Raw genomic sequence first — 25062 nt, 5'->3', positions numbered from 1 at the left:
CGTACCAATTGCACTTGATCTTTAGTTGTTTTTGTTGCACGCCAAAACGAGAACAAGGAGAGGTTAACATGGCTCAGATACTTGCTAATATCCAGGCTCAACTTGCCACCTTAGGGGAGCGAATGACACAGATTGAGCAGCCACCACCAGCCCCAAGAGGACCTATTAGAGGTGTAAACGCATGAAGGGGCAACCAGGACGAAGATGAGGTCATGGAGGATCTTGACGATGGTGATCCACCAAACCAAAACCAACCATGAGGACAAAACCAACGAGGCCGAGGCCAAGAAGAGGGCAAAGACCTCAAGCTCACCGCACCAATATTTTTCGGCAAGGTGAACCCTGTTGCGTATCTTGATTGGAAAAGGAGGATGGAGTACATCTTCGATTATTACCTATACTCGGAGGCTAGAAAGGTGTCATTAGCGGCTGCACAGCTAACTGACAATGCCTTGGCGTGGTGGGATCGAGATGTTTCCGAAAGAAAAAGGCATAGACATGGACAGGTCAATAATTGGGAGGACATGAGATTCAGCCTCAGAAAGAGATATGTCCCAGCCTACTACCACCGAGTCTTGCAGAAGAGATTTCGCAAGCTCACTTAAGGAAGCAAGACCGTGGAGGAGTACTTCGAAGAGTTTGAGACTCTTAAGAACTGGCTTGAAGTAGAAGACTCAGCTGAAACCCTGATGGTCGAATTCATTGATGGTCTCAAAGATCGAATTGCTAGAAAGGTCGAGAGGCATACTTACCATGATTTGGAGGATGTGTTACATCATGCCGTGCAAGCTGAGCAACACATTAAGAGGAAGAACACTTCTACAAACCGGAGCAAAACAACTTGGACACCACAACCTCAGCGAGCTCTTGACAATGGCAAAGCTGTCGAAGTGGATAACCAATTCCACAAGTCCACTCCTGAAACTTCCAAAGCCAACAGACCCGAGGTAAGTAAAGCTTCCACACAACGAGCTAGAGATATAACTTGTTTCAAATGCCAGGGCAAAGGACATTATGCGAGGGAGTTTCCAAACCAAAGAGTGATGATCCTCAAGTCTAATGGTGAGTATGAATCACAAGACGAAGGAGAGGAAGCCGAAGACACTGATGAGGACATAGTCGACTACCTTGACCAAGGAGAGCTCTTAGTAGTGAGGCAAGCACGTAGTGCACTTTTTGAGCCAGAAACCATCCAGAGAGAGAACGTATTCCACTCTCGGTGCACTATAAACACTAAGGTATGTAGCTTGATCATTGATGGGGGTTCTTGCACTAACGTGGCTAGCAAGTATCTTGTAGATAAGCTAGGCCTCACCAAGACTAAGCATCCTCGACCCTACAAGCTCAAGTGGTTGAATGATGAAACCGAGCTCAAGATTACTGAGAAAGTAACCGTGCCCTTTAGCATTGGTAAGTATACGGATCAAGTGGTGTGTGATGTGGTCCCTATGCAAGCCGGGCACTTGCTCATAGGGAGGCCATGGCAATTTTACAAAGAAACTCTACACAATGGGCGCACAAATTACTATACCTTTACTCATAACAACAAGAAGCATAACCTAGCACCACTCACTCCGCAAGAAGTGCATGACATGCACAAGGCCATGTCTCGAGGCTCAGAGGTAAGCAAGACTGTGTGAGCCAAAACTCGCACAACCAAAAATTTGTTAAGGAAAACTTTAAGGGATCCAAAATTTCTAGGGTTTATCGGAAGAACAATAAGATCAAAAGAAGGTTTTCGCTGAAAAGTGTTTTAGTCTTATTGCTCTCGAGTTGTGAAAAATTACATCATGAATTGTTTACAGCGACTATTTATATAGAGTCTATGAACCGCCTAGCCGAGAATCTCGGGAAAGATTTTCAGAATATTTCCTTATCGCTTCGTGCGGCCGCCACCATAGCACTTTGCCTAGGGTTTTTATGGGCGTAGTTCCTTTACGATCTTTGCTCATCTCATTAAAGAAGGACTGGCTCGGCCCAACACGAAGAAAAGCGGCTCGGCCCATTCTTCCTCTTGCTCAGCTCGGCCCACTCTTTGTTCTTCTCACGGCTTGGCCCATTTATCTTCTTCCACGGCTCGGCCCACTCATAGTGGGACGGCTTGGCCCATATTCGGTGGGTAGCTGTTCCTTCTTGCCAAATCGGTTTTCTCCAGTACTTAGTCATTTTTGAGATGGTTTTTTCCGCTTGGGGTGAAACCGACCCCAACAGTTAGCCCCCCAGCTCGTCAGTTTCGGAGATGAGAATCACGAGGTTCATTGCTCCTGGCCATGGGATAAACCATCGAGTTAGGCCGTTGCGAAAAAATTCCAGGTAAGGCATTTTGGGAATAAAAATGCCGAGCCTTTCTTTGACAAAGCATAATAGCGAGCCGTTTTTTGGCGAGGCTGTTTGAAAGAAAATGCCAAGCCGTTCAAAAGATGAGGTTACTTTGACAAAGATAGCGTCGAGCTGTTTTCAACGACGTGGTGTTTACGTAGTGCCGAGCTATGTTTAGCGACGAGGCGTTTCAAGATAAAAGATAATGTCGAGCCGTTTGGTTAAAGGCGAGGCGTGGCGCAGTCTATGCTGCTTGATGAGATATCCTTGGGAAAGAGTGTACGCGAGGCGATTTGATAACGGGGACAGACGAACTGTTTTTCCCCGAATTTCTTTTAAAATGACGAGGCGTTTTTGTGAAAACTGTGTCGAGCCGAATAAACGACGAGGCGTTTTGTGAAAATTGTGTTGAGCCGAATAAACGACGAAGCGTTTTGCGAAAACTGTGCCGAGCTGAATAAGCGACAAGGCGTTTTGCAAAAGCTGTGCCGAGCCGAATAAGCGACAAGGCGTTTTGCAAAAACTGTGACGAGCCGAATAAACGACAAGGCGTTTTGCGAAAACTGTACCGTTCTTAATGACAAGACGCCCATAGTGCTACAGTGCACAGAAAGACTGATACTAAAGCTTTTCCAGAAAATACAATGCCGAGGCGTGTTAGATATTGCCGGGGGAGAGTGTTACGCTGATGTGTGCTGTCGTGAGGGTTGTCAAGTTTTACCCTAAATGAAATCAATAGCCGCAAGTGCACAGCTGATCGATTGTAGTACTTAGGGATCGAATCCACAGGGAAGGAGGATCTTTTCCTACAAAAGCCTTTGAAAGAAATATAAAGTAAGGAAGTCTAGAACCAAAACGGTTTTGTGGGGGTTTTGGTAGTGTGTTTAAAATGTAAAAACGAAATCTAAAACAAAACTACGGGAATTAAATGGCCTAATAACTAAACTTAACAAAATGAATAAAAACGAGAAAAACAGATATTCTAATTGCTTAAATGAAAATCTACTAAAAAGGAATGAGAATATTGAACTAAAGCTTAAAATAAAAACGGTGTAAATCTATAGGAAAGAAGGCGTTGGGCTTCAGGGAAGTTTTCTCAGGGGTACGAACGATTCAAAACATTGCTAGAGAGTAAAATTGATAAGATCTTAGCTTAAACTTTTCAAACTTGAGTCACGGACGTATGAATACGCCACTGTCGTGATCATAGACAACTATCTCTCTTAACCCTGACCAGTAGGTTTCCACTCTGGCCCTGGAAGAGAAGAGATGCATTATGTTTAAGACTCGTCAGCATTCACAAATCGCCCATAGGTAGGTTTCCACTCCTATGTTTGTTTTGCTCTCCCAAACTAGATCTGATACCGGATGAACACTTTTGTGTCACCAAGCATCTGGATCAGATTGTAGTTCATGACGCTACCCTCATGCAGTAAAAACGAATTCAGAAGAAAAAGTTCTAAGATTCGGCTCAAAAGCTCATGGAATCCTCATCGAACATATAAATCCCCATCGAAAATCCCTTAATCCCAACAATAAAACTACTCAGACATGATGAACGAAATCAAAAACATAGTATTAAGAAGTAGAATAGAAACCGAAATTGAAAAAGAAAGAACAAGGGTTCAAGAGACAAATCTGTCTCTCCCTAAAACCTAAAACTTAGAAGTATTCTAAAACAATAAGAAAAATAGCATATATCCTCTGAAATAGGGTTCCTAAGACATGTATTTATAGTGCTCAAGACATCTCTGGACGTCACTTAGGGTTTCTCCAAATGAAGGAATCATTGTGGGCTTCAGAAATGGGCCTTCGGGCTCGGAGTTGGCTTGCCGCGGTCGGGAGGGCTGTGACCGCGGGGAACGGACTGCTGGCCGCGATCGGGATGCTTCTGACCGCGGGAAATGGCCTGTTGGCCGCGGGTGGAATTGCTTGCTGGCTGGTTTACGGGACATCTTGCTCTTCGCGTATCTTTTGATTGAACCGTTGGATTGCTAAGCTGTAAAGTGTGCAGGAAAGCTGATACTTCCATCTTTAAGGTCTCCAGATTTGAGCTGGATCAGACGGTGAGAAGGCCTGCAATCAGGGGTGAACTTCTGACGGTTTGACTCTGAGATGAAATCTGGTTTTCTATCCATTTTGTTAAGCTTTTCCTTAAGTTACTTGAAAAGAGTCTTGGAACTACAAATACTAGAAAAACGTAATAAAAGTTGTGTGAGCCAAAACTCGCACAACCAAAAATTTGTTAAGGAAAACTTAAGGGATCGGAAACTTCTAGGGTTTATCGCAAGAACAGTAAGATCGAAAGAAAGTTTTTATTGCTGAGAAAGTGTTTTGCTCTTTTTGCTTAGGGTTGCAAAAAGTTACATAATGAATCGTAGGAATCTCTTATTTATACTAACTTCTTAAACCGCCTCTCCGAGAATCTCGGGAGAGATTTTAGGCATATTTCCTTATCGCTTCGTGCGGGCACCGTCATAATACTTCGCCTAGGACTTCTGTGGGCTTTTGACTTCCAAAGCCTTGGTTCGGCCCATATAGAAAACCGGCTCGGCCCAACACCTAGGGAATCGATTTGGCCCATCCCTCTTCTTGCGCTGCTAAGCCCGCTCACCGTTCTTCTCACAGCTCGGCCCATCTAACCTTGTCCTCAAACAAAGCAAAAGCCTAAACTCGTTAAGTGAAAACAAAAATAGGTAATGCACAAATCTCATAGACATGAACTCCTGAACTAGGACCAAAGATAGTGCATCAATCCACAACTTAGTCTAGAAAATTCTCACTAATGCACAAGAGATACTAGTCCACTTTTTCAGTCAACTAGCTCTCTACATTCATTAAGTTCAATAGTGAGTTCTCATTAAAGACATCATCCAGGGTAGACGGAGTTTGGCATTAAAGGGCTGTTTAAGTGGTGGAGTTAAAGTGTTTTGGGTTACCTGAAGATCTGGAGGATGCAAGATAATATGCAAAACCGCAAGAGAGATAAGGACCTGTTGATGACCGCAATTTTCAGTCACTTCTTCTTGCCAAATTTTGTTGCATAATCCTTCCTCCTTTGTTGTAAACAGCTATTCCCCCAGACCTATATTCTTTCCAGTAATCAGAAAATAATCTCCAAAACTCCATAAAATTCGAACTCCAGTTGCCTTGGCACTTAAAATTCGACCTCTCTAGACTCTCTAAGGCTTTTATTTCCTTTCTTTTCTTATTTTCGGATTTTTTTTTTTAGAATAGGAAATGCCTTTTAAAGAGAGAGAGACTAGAGGACGAAATTGTACCAAAATTTGAGATTTTTCTAAGGCAAACTGAGCTTCTTCTTGTGTTGAATCCTTCCGGGAACTTTTCCGGCAAATCGCAGGTCTCTGTCCTCAATGACTGAAAACTGCGTCGTTCCTCTTTCTCTCCAACGTTTTTGCACTTATCTGCATATAAGACAATAGAAAACAAGAGTGCATGTGGTTTGAAAGAGGATTGGTTAAGGTGGGGAACTAGCTAAAGATGAACTAACCATTCAGGATCAACAGAGAGTGGTAAAGGGATAAAGGAGTCCTAAATGTATGATTCGTTTCCCTGGTCTAAAGTTTCAATGAGAAAATGAAGTCCAAATTAAGTCCAAATAAAACAGAGCTAGTGTATCCCTTCATCTAAATCGAAATCATTCAAATTCCTCTGGGGTACTTCGTTTCAAATGTGCTTAGCTACCGCCTAGTCTAGTCCTAAATCATGAATGAGCATGTCACTAGGAACAGTCTAAAAGCACACAGTCAACTATCATTGATTCGTGTTCACCATTCCCTTTTAAAACGTATTTTGTTTTGAAAACCGATTTTGAAAAACTTTAAGAAAAATGCAAAAAGTGTAGATAATGCAAGACTCATTAAAGAAAAATGGTTAGAAAGGGATGAAATCCTCCCCCAGACTTAAATCACACTGTCCTCAGTGTGAAACAAGTCGAGATTGGATGAGAAAAATGCATAGATAATCGAATTGGTAAGGCTAAAGAGAACTTACCTGGATCCGGGATGCTGGTGGAGATGAACCAGATTCATTCGAAGAGGTTTGGGAAGGTGATTGGTGGTGATGAAGGTGGTGGAGGGTGATGAATGAGGTGAAGTGGGGATTGGTGAGGTGGAATGAGGTGAAGTGGGTGGTTTGGGGTCGGGTTTGATCTCAACGACCAATTGCCGCGGTCAGGAGTCACGCGACTGCAGCAAACAGGTGCTTGGCCGCAGTCAGAATCACGTGACCGCGGTCGATCATACGTTTCCCGCGGTCCGAACGTCTGCGACCGCGAGGGCTTATTTCGAGGCCTCTTCCTGCTTCTCCTTGGTTCCTGCTGGGCCGAGCAGTCAGGTACCATCCTTCTTTTTGGTTTTTTCGGGTTTTTTGTTTTTTTTTTGGCTTTTTTGTTTTATAAGAAACAACTGAAACTAAGAAAAAGAAAAAGATCAAAAGAAAAAGAAAGAAAAATCCTAAAGAAAGCAATACCTAAATGCATTGCCTTCCATTAAGCGCTTTTATTTTAAGTCGTTTAGCTCGACTTTTGGTGTTGGACGTTGCTTAGTCCAATGAAGAAGACTTTGTCCTGAGACAAGTCTTTTTCGACATCTCCTTGCTTTTCCTAGCAGGTTCTTCGTCACTCCAAAGTTCTTCTTCAAACTCTTCTGTTGCAGAACGTTTTCCTGCTTTGCTGTTGTATGGAACAGCTTCTGTGAAGACATCTTTCTCGATATTAGCAAATGAAATCCTCCGGTTTGGCCAGTCCATTATAGCTCCGGAAGTTGCTAGAAAAGACCATCCGAGAATCACTGGATATGTTGCATATCTCGTTTCGACAATGTAGAAGTCGACAGGCACTATGCAATCTCCTATTCTCAAAGGAATTTCTTGAGCTATTCGTTGAGGTGTTGCATTGGAATCATCAGCTAGACTAATCTTTGCTCTAGTCCTGCGCAGGTGTTTAATACCAAGTCTCAAAGCAATTGCCTTGGACATCATGTTAAGACAAGCTCCAAAATCACATAGCACCTTTTTAATCATTTCTCCTCTGATAGAACAAGAGATAAGAAACTGACCTGTAGTCTTGACCTTATGGAGAATTCGAACTTGCCTTTCTCTTTAGGTGTTGGCTGGTGTCTCGAACGCAGAATAGGATTCACAAAAGAAAGCTGCAGCGTCATATTCAATGATTGAATCGATGTATGGCATCTTTATCTCGCTGCATGTCTGGTCTTCTTGGATTGAAGAGTCATCTGAATCTTCAACACATTCCTTTGCCATCATACAAGGTAATGATTCCTGCCAATCTGTTTCTTCATCTGAAACTTGGTTTTCTTCTTCCTGAGTTGCTTTTTTAGTGCTGGAGGCTGAAGCTGGGACAGAAGATGTATTATTTTCCTCTCAAAACCCGGAGGTGCATCTGAACGACCAACTCCCGCGGTCAGAGGAGTCGCGACCGCGGGGAACAGGGTCTTGGCCGCGGTCGGAACACTCGGACCCGTGGCTCCGGATGAAATCTGCTCATAGTCCGTCTCTTCCTTCTTGTACTTGATACGAACCTCTCCAGCTTCTTTATTGGGTAGACTAGCATCATATGAACTCATACCAGGGCGTTGTTGTGCATCTTCATCAGGATCTTTGGGAGATTTCTTAGAAAATCTCTCAATTTGCTCAATGTTGGGCTTCTGCTCCATTCTTGCATCAATCTCCCGTGCTTTGAGCTCGAGTTTGTTCAGCCTGTGCTCGATCTCTTGTAACTCTTCGTCTGTCTTCTCTCTATACCAGGAGGCGGATTCTCTGACTTCTTTAATCTCCTGTTTTGATTCGACAATATCACTTGAGTTTTGTATGATGTCATACCCTTGTCTTGTCTGCTCTGTTGCGACTTGGTGGATCATCCCAGCTAGTGTTTGTGAGTCCTTGTGGGTTTTCTCTTCCAAAACTCGAACATGATTGGCCATATCATCGAATTTTTTTGTTGAACTCTTCAGAGATTGAATCAATTTTCTTGAGCAGGGTGTTTTCGGTGAGAATCTGCTGATCAAGGAACTGGTTTATCATCCATTCGAGGCGTCCCAAACGTCTGCTGATCCTCAAGTTGTCCTCTTGCTGACTAGGGTTCTGCAGTGGAGGATTATAGGTGTGTGGCTCGAAGTAGGTTGGAGGAGGACCCTAACGATCTTCCCGGCGTCGAACAGTCTCTCTGCGCCGGTGGTATGGATGGTTTGGCTGGCTGTATCGATCCATGTAGCTAAGATTTCGGGCTTGGTGTTCTTCTCTGCGTCTGTTGGCTTGAGGAGTGTTATAGAAACCTTCCTCATAGTGTATATTTCGATTTATAGGATCCATATCTTCTGAAATGGAAACCAAATAACCGAAAAAATGGAAAATTGCAGAAAAAGGGGTTCTAGAGTTGATTTACCAACCTTTCTCGGGGTTTTGCGGAAAAGAAAACGCGTGCCTTCCCCGGAAACGGCGCCAAAAACTTGATGTGTGCTGTCGTGAGGGTTGTCAAGTTTTACCCTAAATGAAATCAATAGGCACAAGTGCACAGCTGATCGAATGTAGTACTTAGGGATCGAATCCACAGGGAAGGAGGATCTTTTCCTGCAAAAGCCTTTGAAAGAAATATAAAGTAAGGAAGTCTAGAACCAAAACGGTTTTGTGGGGGTTTCGGTGGTGTGTTTAACATGTAAAAACGAAATCTAAAACGAAACTACGGGAATTAAATGGCCTAATAACTAAACTTAACAAAAATGAATAAACACGAGAAAAACGGATATTCTAATTGCTTAAATGAAAATCTACTAAAAAGGAATGAGAATATTGAACTAAAGCTTGAAATAAAAACGGTGTAAATCTATAGGAAAGAAGGCGTTGGGCTTCAGGGAAGTTTTCTCAGGGGTACGAACGATTCAAAACATTGCTAGAGAGTAAAATTGATAAGATCTTAGCTTAAACTTTTCGAACTGGAGTCACGGACGTATGAATACGCCACTGTCGTGATCATAGACAACTATCTCTCTCAACCCTGACCAGTAGGTTTCCACTCTGGCCCTGGAAGAGAAGAGATGCATTATGTTTAAGACTCGTCAGCATTCAAAAATTGCCCATAGGTAGGTTTCCACTCCTATGTTTGTTTTGCTCTCCCAAACTAGATCTGACACCGGATGAACACTTTCGTGTCACCAAGCATCTGGATCAGATTGTAGTTCATGACGCTACTCTCATGCAGTAAAAACGAATTCAGAAGAAAAAGTTCTAAGATTCGGCTCAAAAGCTCATGGAATCCTCATCGAACATATAAATCCCCATCGAAAATCCCTTAATCCCAACAATAAAACTACTCAGACATGATGAACGAAATCAAAAACATAGTATTAAGAAGTAGAATAGAAACCGAAATTGAAAAAGAAAGAACAAGGGTTCAAGAGACAAATCTCTCTCTCCCTAAAACCTAAAACTTAGAAGTATTCTAAAACAATAAGAAAAATAGCATATATCCTCTGAAATAGGGTTCCTAAGACATGTATTTATAGTGCTCATGACATCTCTGGACATCACTTAGCGTTTCTCCAAATGAGGGAATCATTGTGGGCTTCAGAAATGGGCCTTCGGGCTCGGAGTTTACTTGCCGCGGTCGGGAGGGCTATGACCGCGGGGAATGGACTGCTGGCCGCGGTCGGGATGCTTCTGACCGCGGGAAATGACCTGATGGCCGCGGGTGGAATTGCTTGCCGGCTGGTTTACGGGACATCTTGCTCTTCGCGTATCTTTTGATTGAACCGTTGGATTGCCAAGCTGTAAAGTGTGCTGGAAAGCTGATAGTTCCATCTTTAAGGTCTCCAAATTTGAGCTGGATCAGACGGTGAGAAGGCCTTCAATCAGGGGTGAACTTCTGACGGTTTGACTCTGAGCTGAAATCTGGTTTTCTATCCATTTTGTTAAGCTTTTCCCTAAGTTACATGAAAAGAGTCTTGGAACTACAAATACTAGAAAAACGTAATAAAAGTACTTGAAAGCAATTAAAAACATAGAAAAAGTATTTCAAAATGATCCATAAAAGTGGTCAAAATACGGTGTTATCATACGCTGACGCACGTGATCTAGATACGGCTTGTTACTGGATTAAGTCAGGAGATGCCAAACCGACAAGGTCAAAAGATGCATAGACGACAAGGCAAGACAGTGCCTAGAAGATGAGCCGAGACGATGGCTAGGAGAGAAGGCAAGAGGATGCCTAGGCGACGAGGCAAGATGACGCCTAGCCGACGAGCCGAGATGATAGCTAGGCAACAATGCAAGAGGATCCCTAGCTGCCGAGCCGAGTTAACGGCTAGGCGACAAGGCAAGAAGATGCCTAGGCGACGAGGTAAGATGATGCCAAGTCGACGAGCCGATGATGGCTAGGCGATGATACAAGATGACGCTTAGGCGACAAGCCGATGACGGCTAGGTGATAACGAAAGAGGATGCCTAGCCACCGAGCCGAGTTAATGGCTAGGCGACAAGGAAAGAGGATGCCTAGGTGAGGAGGTAAGATGATGCCTAGGCGACGAGCCGATGATCGCTAGGCGATGATACAAGATGACACCTAGCCGACGAGGCAAGATGATGCCTAGGCGACGAGTCGAGATAATGCATAGACGACGAGCCGACCTAATGTCTAAGAGACAAGGTGAGGTGATGCCTAGGCAAGCCGATGATGGCTAGGCGACGAGATGATCCCGACGAGGCAAGATGATGCCTAGGCGAAAAAGGCAAGATGATGCCTAGGCGAGAAGCCGAGATAATGCCTAGGCGACGAGCCAAAATAATGCCAAGGCAACTGATATGTTCATAATTTGCATCATTTAGGTTGCATAATTCATTCTAAATCATGTTTTATTCCATTCATTTTAGGTCCTTAGGGTTTGTTTTAGAACATAGGAGATGCATTAGGTCCCCATGAGTCTTTGCATGTTTTGAGTGTTTATCAGGTGCATTTGGAGCTGAAAAGATGAATCCAGGAGGTGGAATGGTGATCAAAGCTTGAAAAGTGGCAAAATTGGGTCTTTGGAGGTTATCGGCCATTCTCGCTGACCAGGAAGGTTTTCTCGGCCATTTTCGCGTACCAGGAAGGATTTTACCGGCTATTTTCACGTACCGCGGGCAGACCTTATCGGCCAAAACGCGTACCGGCTATTGAATCTCTCGGCCAAAATCTCCGGGTGTAGACACGCTTCGAAAATCGCCTGTCCGGGGAACCTTCCGGTCCGATTCAGATGGCGGGTGCTTCATAGAAGTTGGAGAGCATTGGATCACGGTTTCATAGAAAGTGGAATCGTGGAATTCGGACGCGTGAGCAGAGAGTTAAGCTCGTCGGAAGAAACCCCTGTCTCGCTGCTGTTTTGGACCGAGCCGATGAACTCTGAAGAATGCGAAGGACGTTGTACTTCCAGGCCGATTCAGTTTCCGGGGCCTTCATGAGAATCAGAGAAATTTGCGTCCCCTTTCCATAACGTCCAAGATCATTCAATTCGGAGCTATGAGCAGGAAGATACAGTCTCCGGAATGGACACATGTCTAGACGCCTCTCTCTGATCGTGTAAATGCATTACAAAGATGTGCCCTCCAGGAAGCCTTCCACTTCCCAAGCACCGAAGCTTCCTTCATGAAAGTTGGGATACATGAGTCCTCGGTCTTCTGAAACCGGAATCACTCAATTCGGACAAGATTCGTGGAAGTTACACTCTCCGGAATACGAAGTGGTCCAAGCTGCTCTGAATGCTGCGAGATGGTCTTGCGGCTTGCTTAACCCGCAGGCCTGAAGATGAATGCCTGAAAGCTGATGCTGCGAGTTGAGAAGTTCGGGTAAGCTATCACTGGATGAGGTCTGAAGCTCCCGAGCAAGAGAAATGCTAAGTCCACAATCGTGCGACTTAGGCATGCGAGTTGGCCGCGCCTGGAACCAAGCCGCACGATCACTCGCAATTTACTCCGACTTGAGCCTGCGACCTGAATGCAATGGAGACCAACCCGCAGAGTTTGTACACTCCCCAGAAACCACCTTGGGCCTGCGAGTTGAAGGAGAAGAGGATTAAGCCGCAGCAAGACTCGCAAATCATTCCTACATGGGCATGCGGCTAAGACAAGACGATCTAAGCCTCACAAGACAGGTTCTTCATCTACTGCGACTTGGGCGTGCTACCTGGGACATACTGGACTAACCCGCAGTAATTCCCACTTTATCCATTAAAGCCGGGTCAGGACCCGGTTTGTTCCGGGCTGACCCGGTTCGTTTTTAGAGAAGTATAAATACTTTTTAGGGTTTTTTTTTAGAGAACCAAGTTTTATTCCCTTTGTCTCTTGCCTCTTTTGTGAAAGACTCCATTAAGAAGAGAAATATCTATATTTGAGTGTTTAATCAAGAGAGTTTTAAGAGATCTGGGTGTTTAAAGCTGTTTTCTTTTGAATCTATCATCTCCATCTCTATTTCTCATCATTAATCATGCCAATCTTCTCTACTTGCAAAGGTTTAAGAGAGATTAGTATGATTAGTGAGTAGTCACCTTAATGAGGTTCTAGATGTGTAGGTTAGGGTGCTAAAGTGTTAGATTAGAAGTGCTTAGGGCTAGATTCATTGATTCATCTCTCTAAACAGCTGTTCTCTATGCTAGATCCTTGCATATCACTTGAGATCTAGATTCTGGGAATTTCATGCACCAAAAGTGTTTGATGAAATTCCTGAAAGAGCTGTATTAGAGGTTTAAGCATTTTCTGCATGATGATGTATTGTTAATTGCTTGAATGATCATTAAGAACTGTTTATTAATGCATATTGATTCATATTTCACAAATGGGAATTTTGTTTGAAAATGGATTAGTATAGGGGTTAATACCTTCATGAGAGGATTAACCTAGATTAGAGTTCTTAATCATTTGAATCATGTCTCATCATTGTCACTAGTATTTCTAGTTTAGCACCAAAGCACCCTAACCAACTATCATGTCTAGAATCTCAGGCCTCCATCATATCATATTCACATCATTTGTCATTGTCATTAGTCTTTAATCCTGTTGAAGTTTGTAGTTGTCATTAGTTAACCAAAATAACTCTTGTTTGCTTGAATTAAGAACATAATCACATAGTTTAGTGTCTAACACCACATCTGGATTGATAAACCTCTTTGTGCTACTTTGACAAGGGGATTAATAGCCCTGAGACCTTAAAAAGTCTTGTCTATCAATTGGCGCCGTTGCCAAATTGTGGTTTGTTTAGCATTAAGCTCTGATCTGTTCTTGAGATCAAGTGCTTACTTTCTTGTTTTTACTGATTACTTTCAAGTTCTGTTTGTGATTTCAGGTGTATGAACACCAGGTCTAGATCAAGAAGCTGTGGTCCACCTTTCCCTCTCAACGACAATATCAATCTTTTGGTACCAAGGAGGAGAAGGGACAGACGTGGTAGACAGATTGATCTGGCTGAGATGGCAGAACAAGGAGATCACGTGGTAGACATAGAACAACCAGTTCATGAGCAACAGGCTCAAGGAAATGGAGCTGGTAATGGAGTTGGTCAAGGGCTGAATCAGGGTAATGTTCATCAGGAACAGGTGCACCACCAACAAGCTTATGTCCACCAGGGACAAGCTCAAGCTCATCAACAGAGGCATCAGGCCAATGTTCAGCAAAGACAACAAGTGCACCACCAACCACAGCCCTTCCAACACCAACAAAGAAGATATGAGCAACCCCAAGTCTATGTTGGAGAGAATGACAGGGCCAATGCTCATCAGTATGGAGCTGGTATTCAGGCACCACCTGTGCAAAACAAAAACTTTGAAGTGAAGGCATCCTTGCTGAATATGGTCCAGAATTCAAAGTTCCATGGGTTAGCAATGGAAGATCCCTTGGAACACCTGGACCAGTTTGATAAGGTGTGTGATCTGACAAAGATAAATGGAGTTTCTGTGGACAGCTTCAAGCTAAGACTATTCCCATTCAGTCTTGGTGACAAAGCTCATCAATGGGAGAAGAATCTTCCAAGAGGCTCCATTCAAACTTGGGAGCAATGCAAGCATGCTTCTCTATCTAAGTTCTTCTCCACCTCAAGAATTGCAAAACTGAGGAACCAAATCTCTAGCTTCACTCAGCACAGCAATGAGAGTTTTGGTGAAGCATATGAGAGATTCAGGAGCTACACAAACCAATGCCCACACCATGGGTTTAGTGAGGCTTCTCTTCTCAGCACACTTTATTGAGGAGCTCTTCCCAAGATTAGAAACCAGCTGGATACTGCTTCCAATGGGAACTTTCTGGGTAAAGAAATACATGCTGCTTTAGAGCTAGTGGAGAACTTAGCATTGAGCACTGATACTTATGGTGAAGACTATGACAGATCAAATAGGTCTGAAGGTTCAAGCTCAGAACAGAGGCTCACCAGAGAAGTTAAGGAGTTGAGAAGTGAATTAGACAAGTTGAAGTTGGTAACTCACAAGCCAATGCATTTTGTTGGAGAGTATGAGGAACCATCTCAGATCTTTGAGAACATCAGTGAAGAGGGTCTTACCCAAGAGGAGCTTAACTACATTGGGAATCAGAGGTTCCAGAGATATCAGTATGGTAATGCCAATCCAAACCTCTCTTACAGGAACACCAATGTAGCTAACCCACAAGACCAGGTGTATCCAAATTCTCAAGCTCAACAGAACTTTGTTCCCAAGAACAACTTTCAAGGATCTTTTCAACCAAAGAATCAGTTTGGTCAGAATCAAGGTTTTGGTCAGCAACAGCAACCATTTCAGGGTCCTAGTTTCAGTACACAGCAGAAGAAGGCACCACCAGGGTTTGGTCCTCCACAGTTCCAACAGCAAGCGCCTGTTCAACAACAATATCAGCCACCAACGGTTCAACAACAGCCACAGATGGGTACAGATATGGTTGGTATCCTGCAAAAACTACTTCAGGGTCAACAGATCTTTGCAAGCCAGAATGCAGCTATGCAACAGGAAATCAAGGAACTGAAGCAAAACCAGGCATCAAGCTCAAGGAACCAAGGTCACCTACCTGGAAAACCATAACCCAACCCCAAGGAATATGCCAAGGCCATTACACTGAGGAGTGGAAAGGAGTTACCTGGTATTCAGAACAATAATGTGTTCATTGAGGACAATGATCAAACTGAGGGGGAGGCAGCCTTAAAGGATGATCAAGTTGCTGAGAAACCAAGGACATAAAAGGGTAAAGAGGTAGCAAAGGAACCAGAACCAGAGAAGAAATATGTGCCACCACCTCCATACCAACCCAAGCTCCCATTTCCAGGGAGATTCAAGAAGCAACTAGTGGACAAGGCAAGAGCTGTATTTGAGAAAGCACTCAATGAGACACCACTCACTATGCCTCTCATTGATGCATTCTTAATGATGCCAAAGATGGGGAAGTTCTTGAAGGATGCCATTCTGAACAAGACAAAAGAGCTTCAAGGCATGGTGGTACTAAGTCATGAATGTAGTGCTATCATTCAGAAGAAGTCCATTCCAAGGAAGTTAACTGATCCAGGGAGTTTCACACTCCCTTGTGCCATTGGACCTCTTCTATTCTCTGGATGTCTTTGTGATCTAGGAGCATCAGTCAGCTTGATGCCATTCTCCATAGCAAAGAAGCTGGGCTTTAGAGTCTTCAAGCCTGCAAGGATCTCTCTTATCCTTGCAGATAGATCAGTTAGATTGCCTGTTGGTATGTTGGAAGATCTACCTGTTAAGATTGGTGGTTTTGAGGTTCCAACAGATTTTGTTGTGCTGGAAATGGATGAGGAACCAGTAGATCCTCTTATCTTGGGCAGGCCATTCTTAGCCACTGCAGGAGCTATTATTGATGTGAGAGGTGGGATAATAGAGCTTCAACTTGGGTCTGAAAAGCTCAAGTTTGATGTGAATGAGATGATGAAGAAACCCACCATTGAAGGTCAATGCTTCTATGTGGAGACAATGGATCAGTTGGCTGATGAATTGCTTGAGGAGCTGAACACTGAGGATCCTCTTCAAGCTGCTCTAACTCAAGAACAAGGAGACAATGGGCTCTTAGCTGAAGCAAGTGAAGGGTATAAGCTGTATTTGGACAATGCAAGAGAGCTGGGTCCTGAGACAAGGTTTTTGGAGCTGGAACAAAGTGGTTCTGAGGTTTTTGCAATCAAAGGATCAGACACCAGCCAAAGCAGCTTGGACCAGGACTGGAATGAGGCTGATGCACCCCCTGTTGAGCTCAAGCCTCTACCAACAGGGCTCAGGTATGCTTTCTTGGGCTTAAACTCCACATATCCTGTCATCATCAATGATAGCCTATTAGAGGATCAAGAGAGTGCATTGCTTAATGAAATAAGAAAGTTCAGGAGAGCCATAGGGTATTCTTTGGCTGATATTAGAGGGATCTCTCCTGACATTTGCACCCACAGGATCCACCTAGAGGACCAATCTGTGTCCTCTATTGAGCATCAACGACGACTTAACCCCAACCTTAGGGAAGTGGTTAAGAAGGAGATACTAAAACTTCTTGAGGCAGGGATAATTTACCCATTCTCTGACTCAAGATGGGTGTCTCCTGTTCATGTTGTGCCCAAGAAGGGTGGGATCACAGTGGTGAAAAACGATAAGGATGAACTCATAGCTCAAAGAACCATAACCGGCCATCGCATGTGCATTGACTATAGGAAATTGAATTCTGCTTCTAGAAAAGATCATTTCCCTTTACCATTCATTGATCAAATGCTTGAAAGGTTAGCTAATCATCCTTATTTTTGTTTTCTCGATGGGTACTCGGGGTTCTTCCAAATTCCCATAGATCCCCGGGATCAAGAGAAAACAACATTCACATGCCCTTATGGCACATTTGCTTATAGGAGAATGCCTTTCGGTTTATGTAATGCACCGGCCACTTTTCAAAGATGTATGATGCACATTTTCTCTGACATTATTGAAGAGAAAGTTGAGGTGTTCATGGATGACTTTAGTGTCTATGGCTCCTCCTTCTCGGATTGTCTCTCTAATTTGTCACAGGTCTTGGAGAGATGTGAGCAGCACAACTTGGTGTTGAACTGGGAGAAGTGCCACTTCATGGTGCAGGAAGGAATAGTTCTTGGGCACAAGATATCTGAGAAGGGTATTGAGGTGGATAGAGCAAAGGTAGAAGTAATGGTGAACCTGCAAACCCCCACTTCAGTCAAAGGGATAAGGAGTTTCCTTGGGCATGCAGGGTTTTACAGAAGATTCATCAAAGACTTCTCAAGAATTGTCAGGCCCTTGACAAGACTGTTGTGTAAGGAAGTGGATTTCATCATTGATGCTGAATGTGAGGAGGCCTTCAAGTTGATCAAGGAGGCATTGGTTAGTGCACCAATAGTTCAGGCACCAGACTGGTCCCTTCCTTTTGAGGTCATGACAGATGCATCTGATTTTGCTGTTGGAGCAGTGCTTGGGCAAAAGAAAGACAAGAAGCTACATGTCATCTACTATGCGAGTAGAACACTTGACTCTGCACAAGAGAAGTATGCTACTACTGAGAAGGAGATGCTGGCAATAGTCTTAGCCTTTGATAAGTTCAGAAGCTACCTGGTGGGATCAAAAGTCATTGTATATACTGATCATGCCGCCCTCAGGTATTTGATGACCAAGAAAGATGCCAAGCCAAGGCTGTTAAGATGGGTTTTATTTCTCCAAGAGTTTGATATGGAAGTGCTTGATAAGAAGGGGATTGAGAATGGGGCTGCAGACCATCTCTCAAGGCTGAGGATTGAAGAAAAAGTCCCAATGGATGATGCTTTGCCTGAAGAGTCTCTGATGGTGCTCCATTCCTACTTGGAGTTTGAGGAAGTAGAGAGCATTCAAGAAAGGAGGATGCCTTGGTTTGCAAACATAGTGAATTATCTTGCATGTGGGGTGGAGCCTCCTGAATTAGATGCTTACAAGAGGAAAAAGTTCTTCAGAGATGTCCAGAGATACCATTGGGATGAGCCCTACCTCTATGTCCTGAACAAAGATCAGCTGTATAGAAGGTGTCTTGCTGAAGAGGAGATGCAATCTGTGTTGCAAGAATGTCATGGTTCTGCGTTTGGAGGTCACATGGGGGCATTCAAGACTGTGGCAAAGGTTCTTCAGAGTGGGTTTTGGTGGCCTACAATGTTCAAAGATGCTCAGTTGGTGGTTTCAGCATGTGATGCTTGTCAGAGGCATGTGAACATATCAAAGAGGAGTGAGATGCCTCAAAACCCCATTCTAGAAGTTGAGATCCTTGATTGCTGGGGGATTGACTTTATGGGGCCCTTCACTTCATCCTATGGGAATCAGTATATACTTGTTGCTGTGGACTATGTGTCCAAATGGGTTGAGGCCATTGCTTCCCCTACCAATGATTCCAAGGTTGTAGTGAAGCTGTTCAAGAGCATTATCTTCCCAAGTTTTGGAGTTCCAAGGGTTGTCATCTCTGATGGAGGATCTCATTTTGTGAACAAGACCTTGGAGGGTTTGCTGAGAAAGCATGGAGTGAAACACAAGATAGCTACTCCATATCATCCCCAAACTAGTGGCCAGGTTGAAGTATCCAATAGACAGATCAAAGCCATTCTTGAGAGGACTGTTAGCTCAAGCAGAAAAGATTGGAGCAAAAGGCTAGATGATGCATTGTGGGCTTATAGGACTGCCTTTAAAACTGCAATTGGGACATCACCATTCAGTCTGCTATATTGGAAGAGCTGCCACCTTTCTGTTGAGCTGGAATACAAGGCTATGTGGGCTGTGAAGTTGCTGAACTTTGATATCAAGACAGCTCAAGAGAAAAGGATCATGCAACTCCATGAACTTGAGGAGATTATGCTTGAGGCTTTTGAAAGCTCAAAGATCTATAAGGAGAAGACCAAGGTTCTGCATGATCAAAAGATTCTGAAAAGGGAGTTCAAGTATGGTGATTTGGTGTTGCTGTTCAACTCTAGACTTAAGTTGTTTCCAGGAAAACTTAAGTCTAGATGGTCTGGTCCCTTTAAGGTTCTTGAAGTGAGGCCATATGGAGCCATTTTCTTAGAAGGGAAGAATGGTCAAGAATTTGTGGTGAATTGATATATTCATAAATTGCATCATTTAATGTACATATTCTAGTCCAAATTATGTCTCATTTGCATACATTTTAGGTCTTTAGGCATTGTTTTAGGACTTAGGAGATTGCATTAGGTCCAAGAGAGTTTGCATGGTTTGGAGTGTTAAACAGGTGCTTTTGGAGCTTATTTGGAGTGGAGGATGTGATTCAGATGAAGAACTGGAGTTGAAATGATCAAAAATGGTGAAAAAGAGCAATTTTGGGTTTCTAGGCAAAATGATGTACTGATGGCCGAAGATTCTCGGCCAAAATCCTTCCCGCGGGTAGCTTTCTCGGCCAAAAACACGTACCGCGGTCAAGTCTCTTGGCCAAAAATCCCGGGTGCAGATACATTTCAGAAATCGCGTCACCGAAAGCTCTTGCCGGCCGATTCAGCTTACAGAGTCTTCCGAAACGTTGGAGATAATTGAGTCAAGAACCCAGGACAGGTTGAATCAGGGCATTTGGAGCACTGAGGTGAAAGATACAGTCACCGAAAGACAGACCTCTCTCGCATCCATTCCGGAGCAATCCGATACTCCTGAGTGATCGCCTGTCCAGGGAACCTTCCGGTCCGATTCAGTCGTCGGGGGCTTCATCAAAGTTTTAGTAGATTAGATCACGGTTCCAGAACAAGTGGAATCATGGAATTCAGACGCGTGAGCATAACGTTAAGCTCGTCGGAAGAAACTCCTGTCTCGCTGCCGTTTTGGACCAAGCCGATGAGCTCCGAAGAATGCGAAGAACGGTGTACTTCCAGACTGACTCGGTTTCCGAGCCCTTCATGAGAATCAGAGATATTTGAGTCCTCTTTCCAGAACGTCCAATATTATTCAATTCGGAGCTATGATCAGGAAGATATGGTCTCCGGAATGGACACATGTCTAGACGCCTCTCTCTGATCGTGTAAATGCACTGCGAAGATGAGCCCTCCAGGAAGCCTTCTACTTCCCAAGAACCAAAGCTTCCTTCACCAAAGTTGAAGGTATATGAGTCCTCCGTCTTTTGAAACCGGAAGCACACAATTCGGACAAGTATCTTAGAAGTTACACTCTCCGGAATGCGAAGTGGTCCAGACAGCCCTGAATGATGCGAGCTAAGTGAAACATGACACGGTTTGAATGCCACGGTCTGGGACTTGACCGTGGCAACTTTTACACACTTTCGGCGATTGACACGATCTTCATGCCACGGTCTACACTTGACCGTGGCAAACAAACACTTGGCTGGGAGGAACTTTACAAGCATTCGGGTTTTGACACGGTTTGAATGCCACGGTATAGGACTTGACCATGGCAACTTTTACACACCTTCGGCTTTTGACACGACCACTTGCCACGGGGCTTGACCAAGAGCTACTAGACCGTGGCAATCCAAGAATTTCATCACCCAAACCCAGAAAAGAAGAGACACGGCCACTAGACATGGTGTAAATCAAGCCATGGCAACCTTGATCATGAAGAATCTGTCCAAGAACTTTGACACTATCAGTTTGCCACGGTCAGTTTGCCACGGTCTGTCCAAGCATCATCTGACCGTGGCAAACCACACCACTATCCATCAAAGCCGGGTCAGGACCCAGTTTGTCCTGGGCTGACCCGGTCCGCAAGAGACACTATATATGCTTTTTAGGGTTTTTTCCAAGACTAAAGCTTTGTTTTTCTCTTGTTTCTCTTTCCTTTTTAGTGTAAAAACGAGTTTGTTAAGAGATATCTCAAGGATTTAATCAATCTAAGTCTGTTTCTTATCATCTCATCATCTCATTTCTGCTTCTAATCATGATTAACATCATCTCTTGCAAAAGATTAGATGTGTTCTTCATGATTAGTGAGTAGTCATCTTTTAAACTTCTAGGTGTGTAGATTACGGTGCTTAGATGTTTGATTTTTGATGTTTAGGGTCTAGATTCTCATTTCATTTCCTTAGTTAGCTGCTCTTAATGCTAGATCTCTCATTATAAGCTTGATCTAGAACTTAGGCATTTCTCCACCCACAAGGTGTTTGATGAAATGCCTGAATGAGCTAACTTAAGGGTTTATGCCTTTTTCATCATGGGAATGATTTGTTAAATGCATGAATGACATATTAGAACTGTTTCTTAATGCTCATTGATTCATATTTCACAAATGATGATTTGGTTTGAAAGTGGATTAGTGTAGAGATTAATGCCTTCATGAGAGGATTAGTCTAGATTAGAGTTCTAAGTTGAAATGTTTGAGATCATGTGATTGCTTGTTATGTCTTTCTGTATAAGATTCAGTCTTCTTGGTTGAGAGATTGTTTGGTCACTTATTAGGCTTGATGCATTATGCTTGCTGATTGCTTGATTATATCTAATGGTTGTTAGACTTGATTAAGTGATTTGCAAAGGGATTATTGTCATGGGAATGAATTAATCTGAATTGGAAGTCTAGACTAAAGATTTGCAAGTGTTGCATTGTTTGCTTAGCATCATGAATTCACATTTAAAGCACCCTGATCAATGATCACATCTAGAGGTTTAGCTTTCTCTTTATTTGAATTTGAGTGTTTGGTTAGTTTCTCTTGCTTGTTTAATTCTTAATTACTGTTTGTTCTTGCTTGTTTTGTTATATGCTTTAAGATAATCTTGGTTACCAACTCATCTGCTTATTAGACTTGGATTAAGATAGCTCCTCATAGTTCTAGTGTCTAGAATCTCTCCATTTGGATTGATACCTCAAGTGCTACAATGACATGAGTAGTTGAGGAATTGATCAAGAATTGAAAAATTCCTACTATCATGAATGGACAGAGAATCAAGCATTACTTAGTTTCACAGAAGAAGGAGGAGGCTACATCAGTTCCCCTTCTTGATCCACCACCAGCCTGTTAAACAGGTTTCCAAAGTCAAACTTAGAGACTTTAAACAAAGTGCTCTTGGGAGACACCCCAAGCTTATCTTTGTACATAGTTCTTTTGATTTCTTCTCTTTTCTTTTATATTTTAGAACTTTTTGATGGGTTTTGTGAGTTGGTCTCAGGTTCTAGGTGATTTTTGGAGGACATAGCTCAGTGATGAAAGGAATGGAGTATGTGAGAGGGCTGAGGGAAGTGTTTAAGGACTGAAAAACTTGGAGAACGCCTCAGTGCTACCTAGGTGTGCGGTTTGGATCAAGGAGAGCCCAGGCTGCAGCAGGACTCGCAATTTACTCCGGCCTGGGCGTGCTACCTAGTGAAAGAGGACTAGGCCGCAAAAAGAAGAAGAACAGGCCATGAGTTCTAAGTCCCAAACCCTGCGACTTAGGTGTGCTACCTGGGAACAGAGGAAGCCAAGCCGCACATACACTCTCAATTTACTCCAAGTTGGGCGTGCTAGCTGGGAATATGAAGACCAAGTAGCAGCAAAAAGAGGAACGGCCAGAATGTCTAAGTAACAAACCCTGCGGCTTAGGTGTGCTACCTGGGAACAAAGAAGACTAACTCGCAGCCCAACTCTCAATTTACTCCAAGTTGGTCATGCTACCTGGGAAGAATGAGTCCAAGCCGCAGCAAAAGAAGAGTGCCCAAGCTGCCTAAGTCACAAAAGCTGCGGGATGGTTGTGCTACCTGGGAACAAATGAGACCAAACCGCACATCCATTCGCAATTTAGTCCGAGTTAGGCCTGCTGGCTGGGAAAGAGGAACTTGGTAGCAGCAAAAGAAGAAAGGCCTGAGTTGTCTAAGTCATAAAAGCTGCGGCATAGGCGTGCTACCTGGTGTAAGGGTTCCACGCCGCACAAAATGAAGAGTGGCCAAGATGTCTAAGTAACAAACCCTGCGGCTTAGGTGTGCTATCTGGGAACAAAGAAGACTAACTCGCAGCCCAACTCTCAATTTACTCCAAGTTGGTCGTGCTACCTGGGAACAGAGGAAGACCAAGTCGCACATACACTCTCAATTTACTCCGACTTGGTCGTGCTAGCTGGGCACAAGGGAACTAGGTCGCAGCAAAAAAAAAAGGGGGGCTAAAGTGTCTAAGTCCTAAACCCTGCGCCTTAGTCATGCTACCTGGGAACAAAAGGAACCAAGCCGCATATATGTTCGCAAATTACTCCTACTTGGTCGTGCTAGCTGGTCGCAATGGGTTCCAGGTAGCAGCATGGAGAAAAGACAAAACCGAGCTGAAGGATTTTACTGCGACTTATTCATGCGGGGTAGGCACAGAAGATCCCAGGTAGCACAAAAATATTTCCGGTTCTGCACCGAGATGGTCACGCGGCTCGATCCTGACGGTTCCCGGACGCACAAAAGAGAGAAAGGAGGCCGGTCAACAAGGAAAAGATGGGTCAAAGCCTTGACTGGTCAAAATAGATCTATTGTCCACCAGTCCAAAGGCTTGACCCTGTCCCACACTCTCTCTTCCTCACAACAAACCCGAGTTTGCAACTCTTTCTCTCATTTCTTTCCATTGTTTTCATCATATCTCTCTCGTTTCTCCACCAAATTTGTTGATTCAAAGTGCTCTGAGCTCGTTTTTGAGTTGTTAACATCATCCTGATTGCATTTCGAACTCGTTGCATCTTAATCCCAAGGTATTTCATCCTGTTAAAACTCACCTTTTTCCATGTTCTTCAATGGTGATTTATGAGCTTCAAAGTGTGGAATCGATTTTGATAGGTTGTTTTAGACCTTGGGATTATTTTTATAAATGCTAGGGTGCTAGATAATCTTGGAAAACAGAGCACTTTGTTGGTGATTCCTTGTTCTTGAGTTTTGAAAATTGTTGCAACTAATTCATGAGAAAAAATCGATTTTTTTTAAAAAGGAGATGAATTGGTTTCTTGCTGAGTCTTTGCTTTGCACTCTTGTTTTTGCATTGCTATGAACTTATTGGATTACTTCTTGGCTAGAGAAACCTGTTCATGTGGTTTAAAATCGATTCTTGCATCAATTTTTTTTTAAAAAAATTTTGGAGAATTTTTGTGAAGCTTGTTCTTGTACTAACATTGTTTTTGAGAATCTCTTGGCAGATGACTGAAAGAACAAACTCTCTGGCCAAGAAGAAGGGCACTGCATCAAAAGGCAAAGGTTTGGTCTCAGGGTCTTCAAAGCCAACAGAAAAAGGTCAAGGTGCAAAGAATACCATAAAGCAAGGGAAGTGTGATCCAGCGCCAAAAAGGACAATGCCTGAAGGAAAAGCTTTGGTGGTTGCTTCTGGTTCCAAGAAAAAGGGGAAACAGTTGGCTGTGGTATCTGAGAGTGAACAGACTGAAAGTGACTCAAGCAGCTCAGCTGGTGGTTCCCAAGGCACCATTGAAGAGGGATCAAAGAAGTTCAAGACAACTGAACCAGAAACACTTGATTATCTGGCTAAGTTTCAACATATAGAGATCTAGCAAGGGAGATTCCCTGATTTGGACTTTCTGAAGAAAATTGGCATCTATGAAGATGTCAAGACTTTGCTTGGGAACATGGGTGTTGCGTCACTTTTGGAGATGAGAGAGATCGCTTATGAACAAGAGTCTCAAGAATTCTTGGCATCCTTTGAAGCTTTCATTTACTACCCAAGGGATTCAAGAATTATTCAAGGAGATGGGCTTGGACATGTGGAGTTTACTGTGAAAGGGAAGGAGTATTCAGTGTCATTCAGAGAATTGAATGAGATTTTTGGGTTTTCATCACCTAGAAATGAACTTCTCTC

The 25062-nt window shown here is 43.5% G+C and overlaps 1 protein-coding gene and 1 non-coding gene across 2 annotated transcripts; one reads left to right on the top strand and one right to left on the bottom strand.

The window, feature by feature from the left end:
• Nucleotides 1-689: 689 nt before the first annotated feature.
• LOC112083452 lies at nt 690-17582 on the top strand (the record flags this gene model as incomplete). The annotated part of the gene is made up of 2 exons (XM_024151479.1): nt 690-1622; nt 16833-17582. Coding segments are annotated over exons 1-2 (1683 nt in total), but the record flags the coding sequence as incomplete, so codon positions are not given.
• On the bottom strand, nt 14424-14530 carry LOC112083603. The gene has a single exon (XR_002897739.1). It is a non-coding gene; the product is annotated as a small nucleolar RNA R71 (small nucleolar RNA).
• Nucleotides 17583-25062: the final 7480 nt, after the last annotated feature.

The sequence above is a fragment of the Eutrema salsugineum genome, unplaced genomic scaffold, assembly GCF_000478725.1.
Source record: "Eutrema salsugineum unplaced genomic scaffold, Eutsalg1_0 scaffold_6, whole genome shotgun sequence".
Lineage (NCBI taxonomy): Eukaryota > Viridiplantae > Streptophyta > Magnoliopsida > Brassicales > Brassicaceae > Eutrema > Eutrema salsugineum.
Note: the sequence above shows the minus strand (reverse complement) of the source record. Positions and strands in the feature narration are given on the sequence as shown.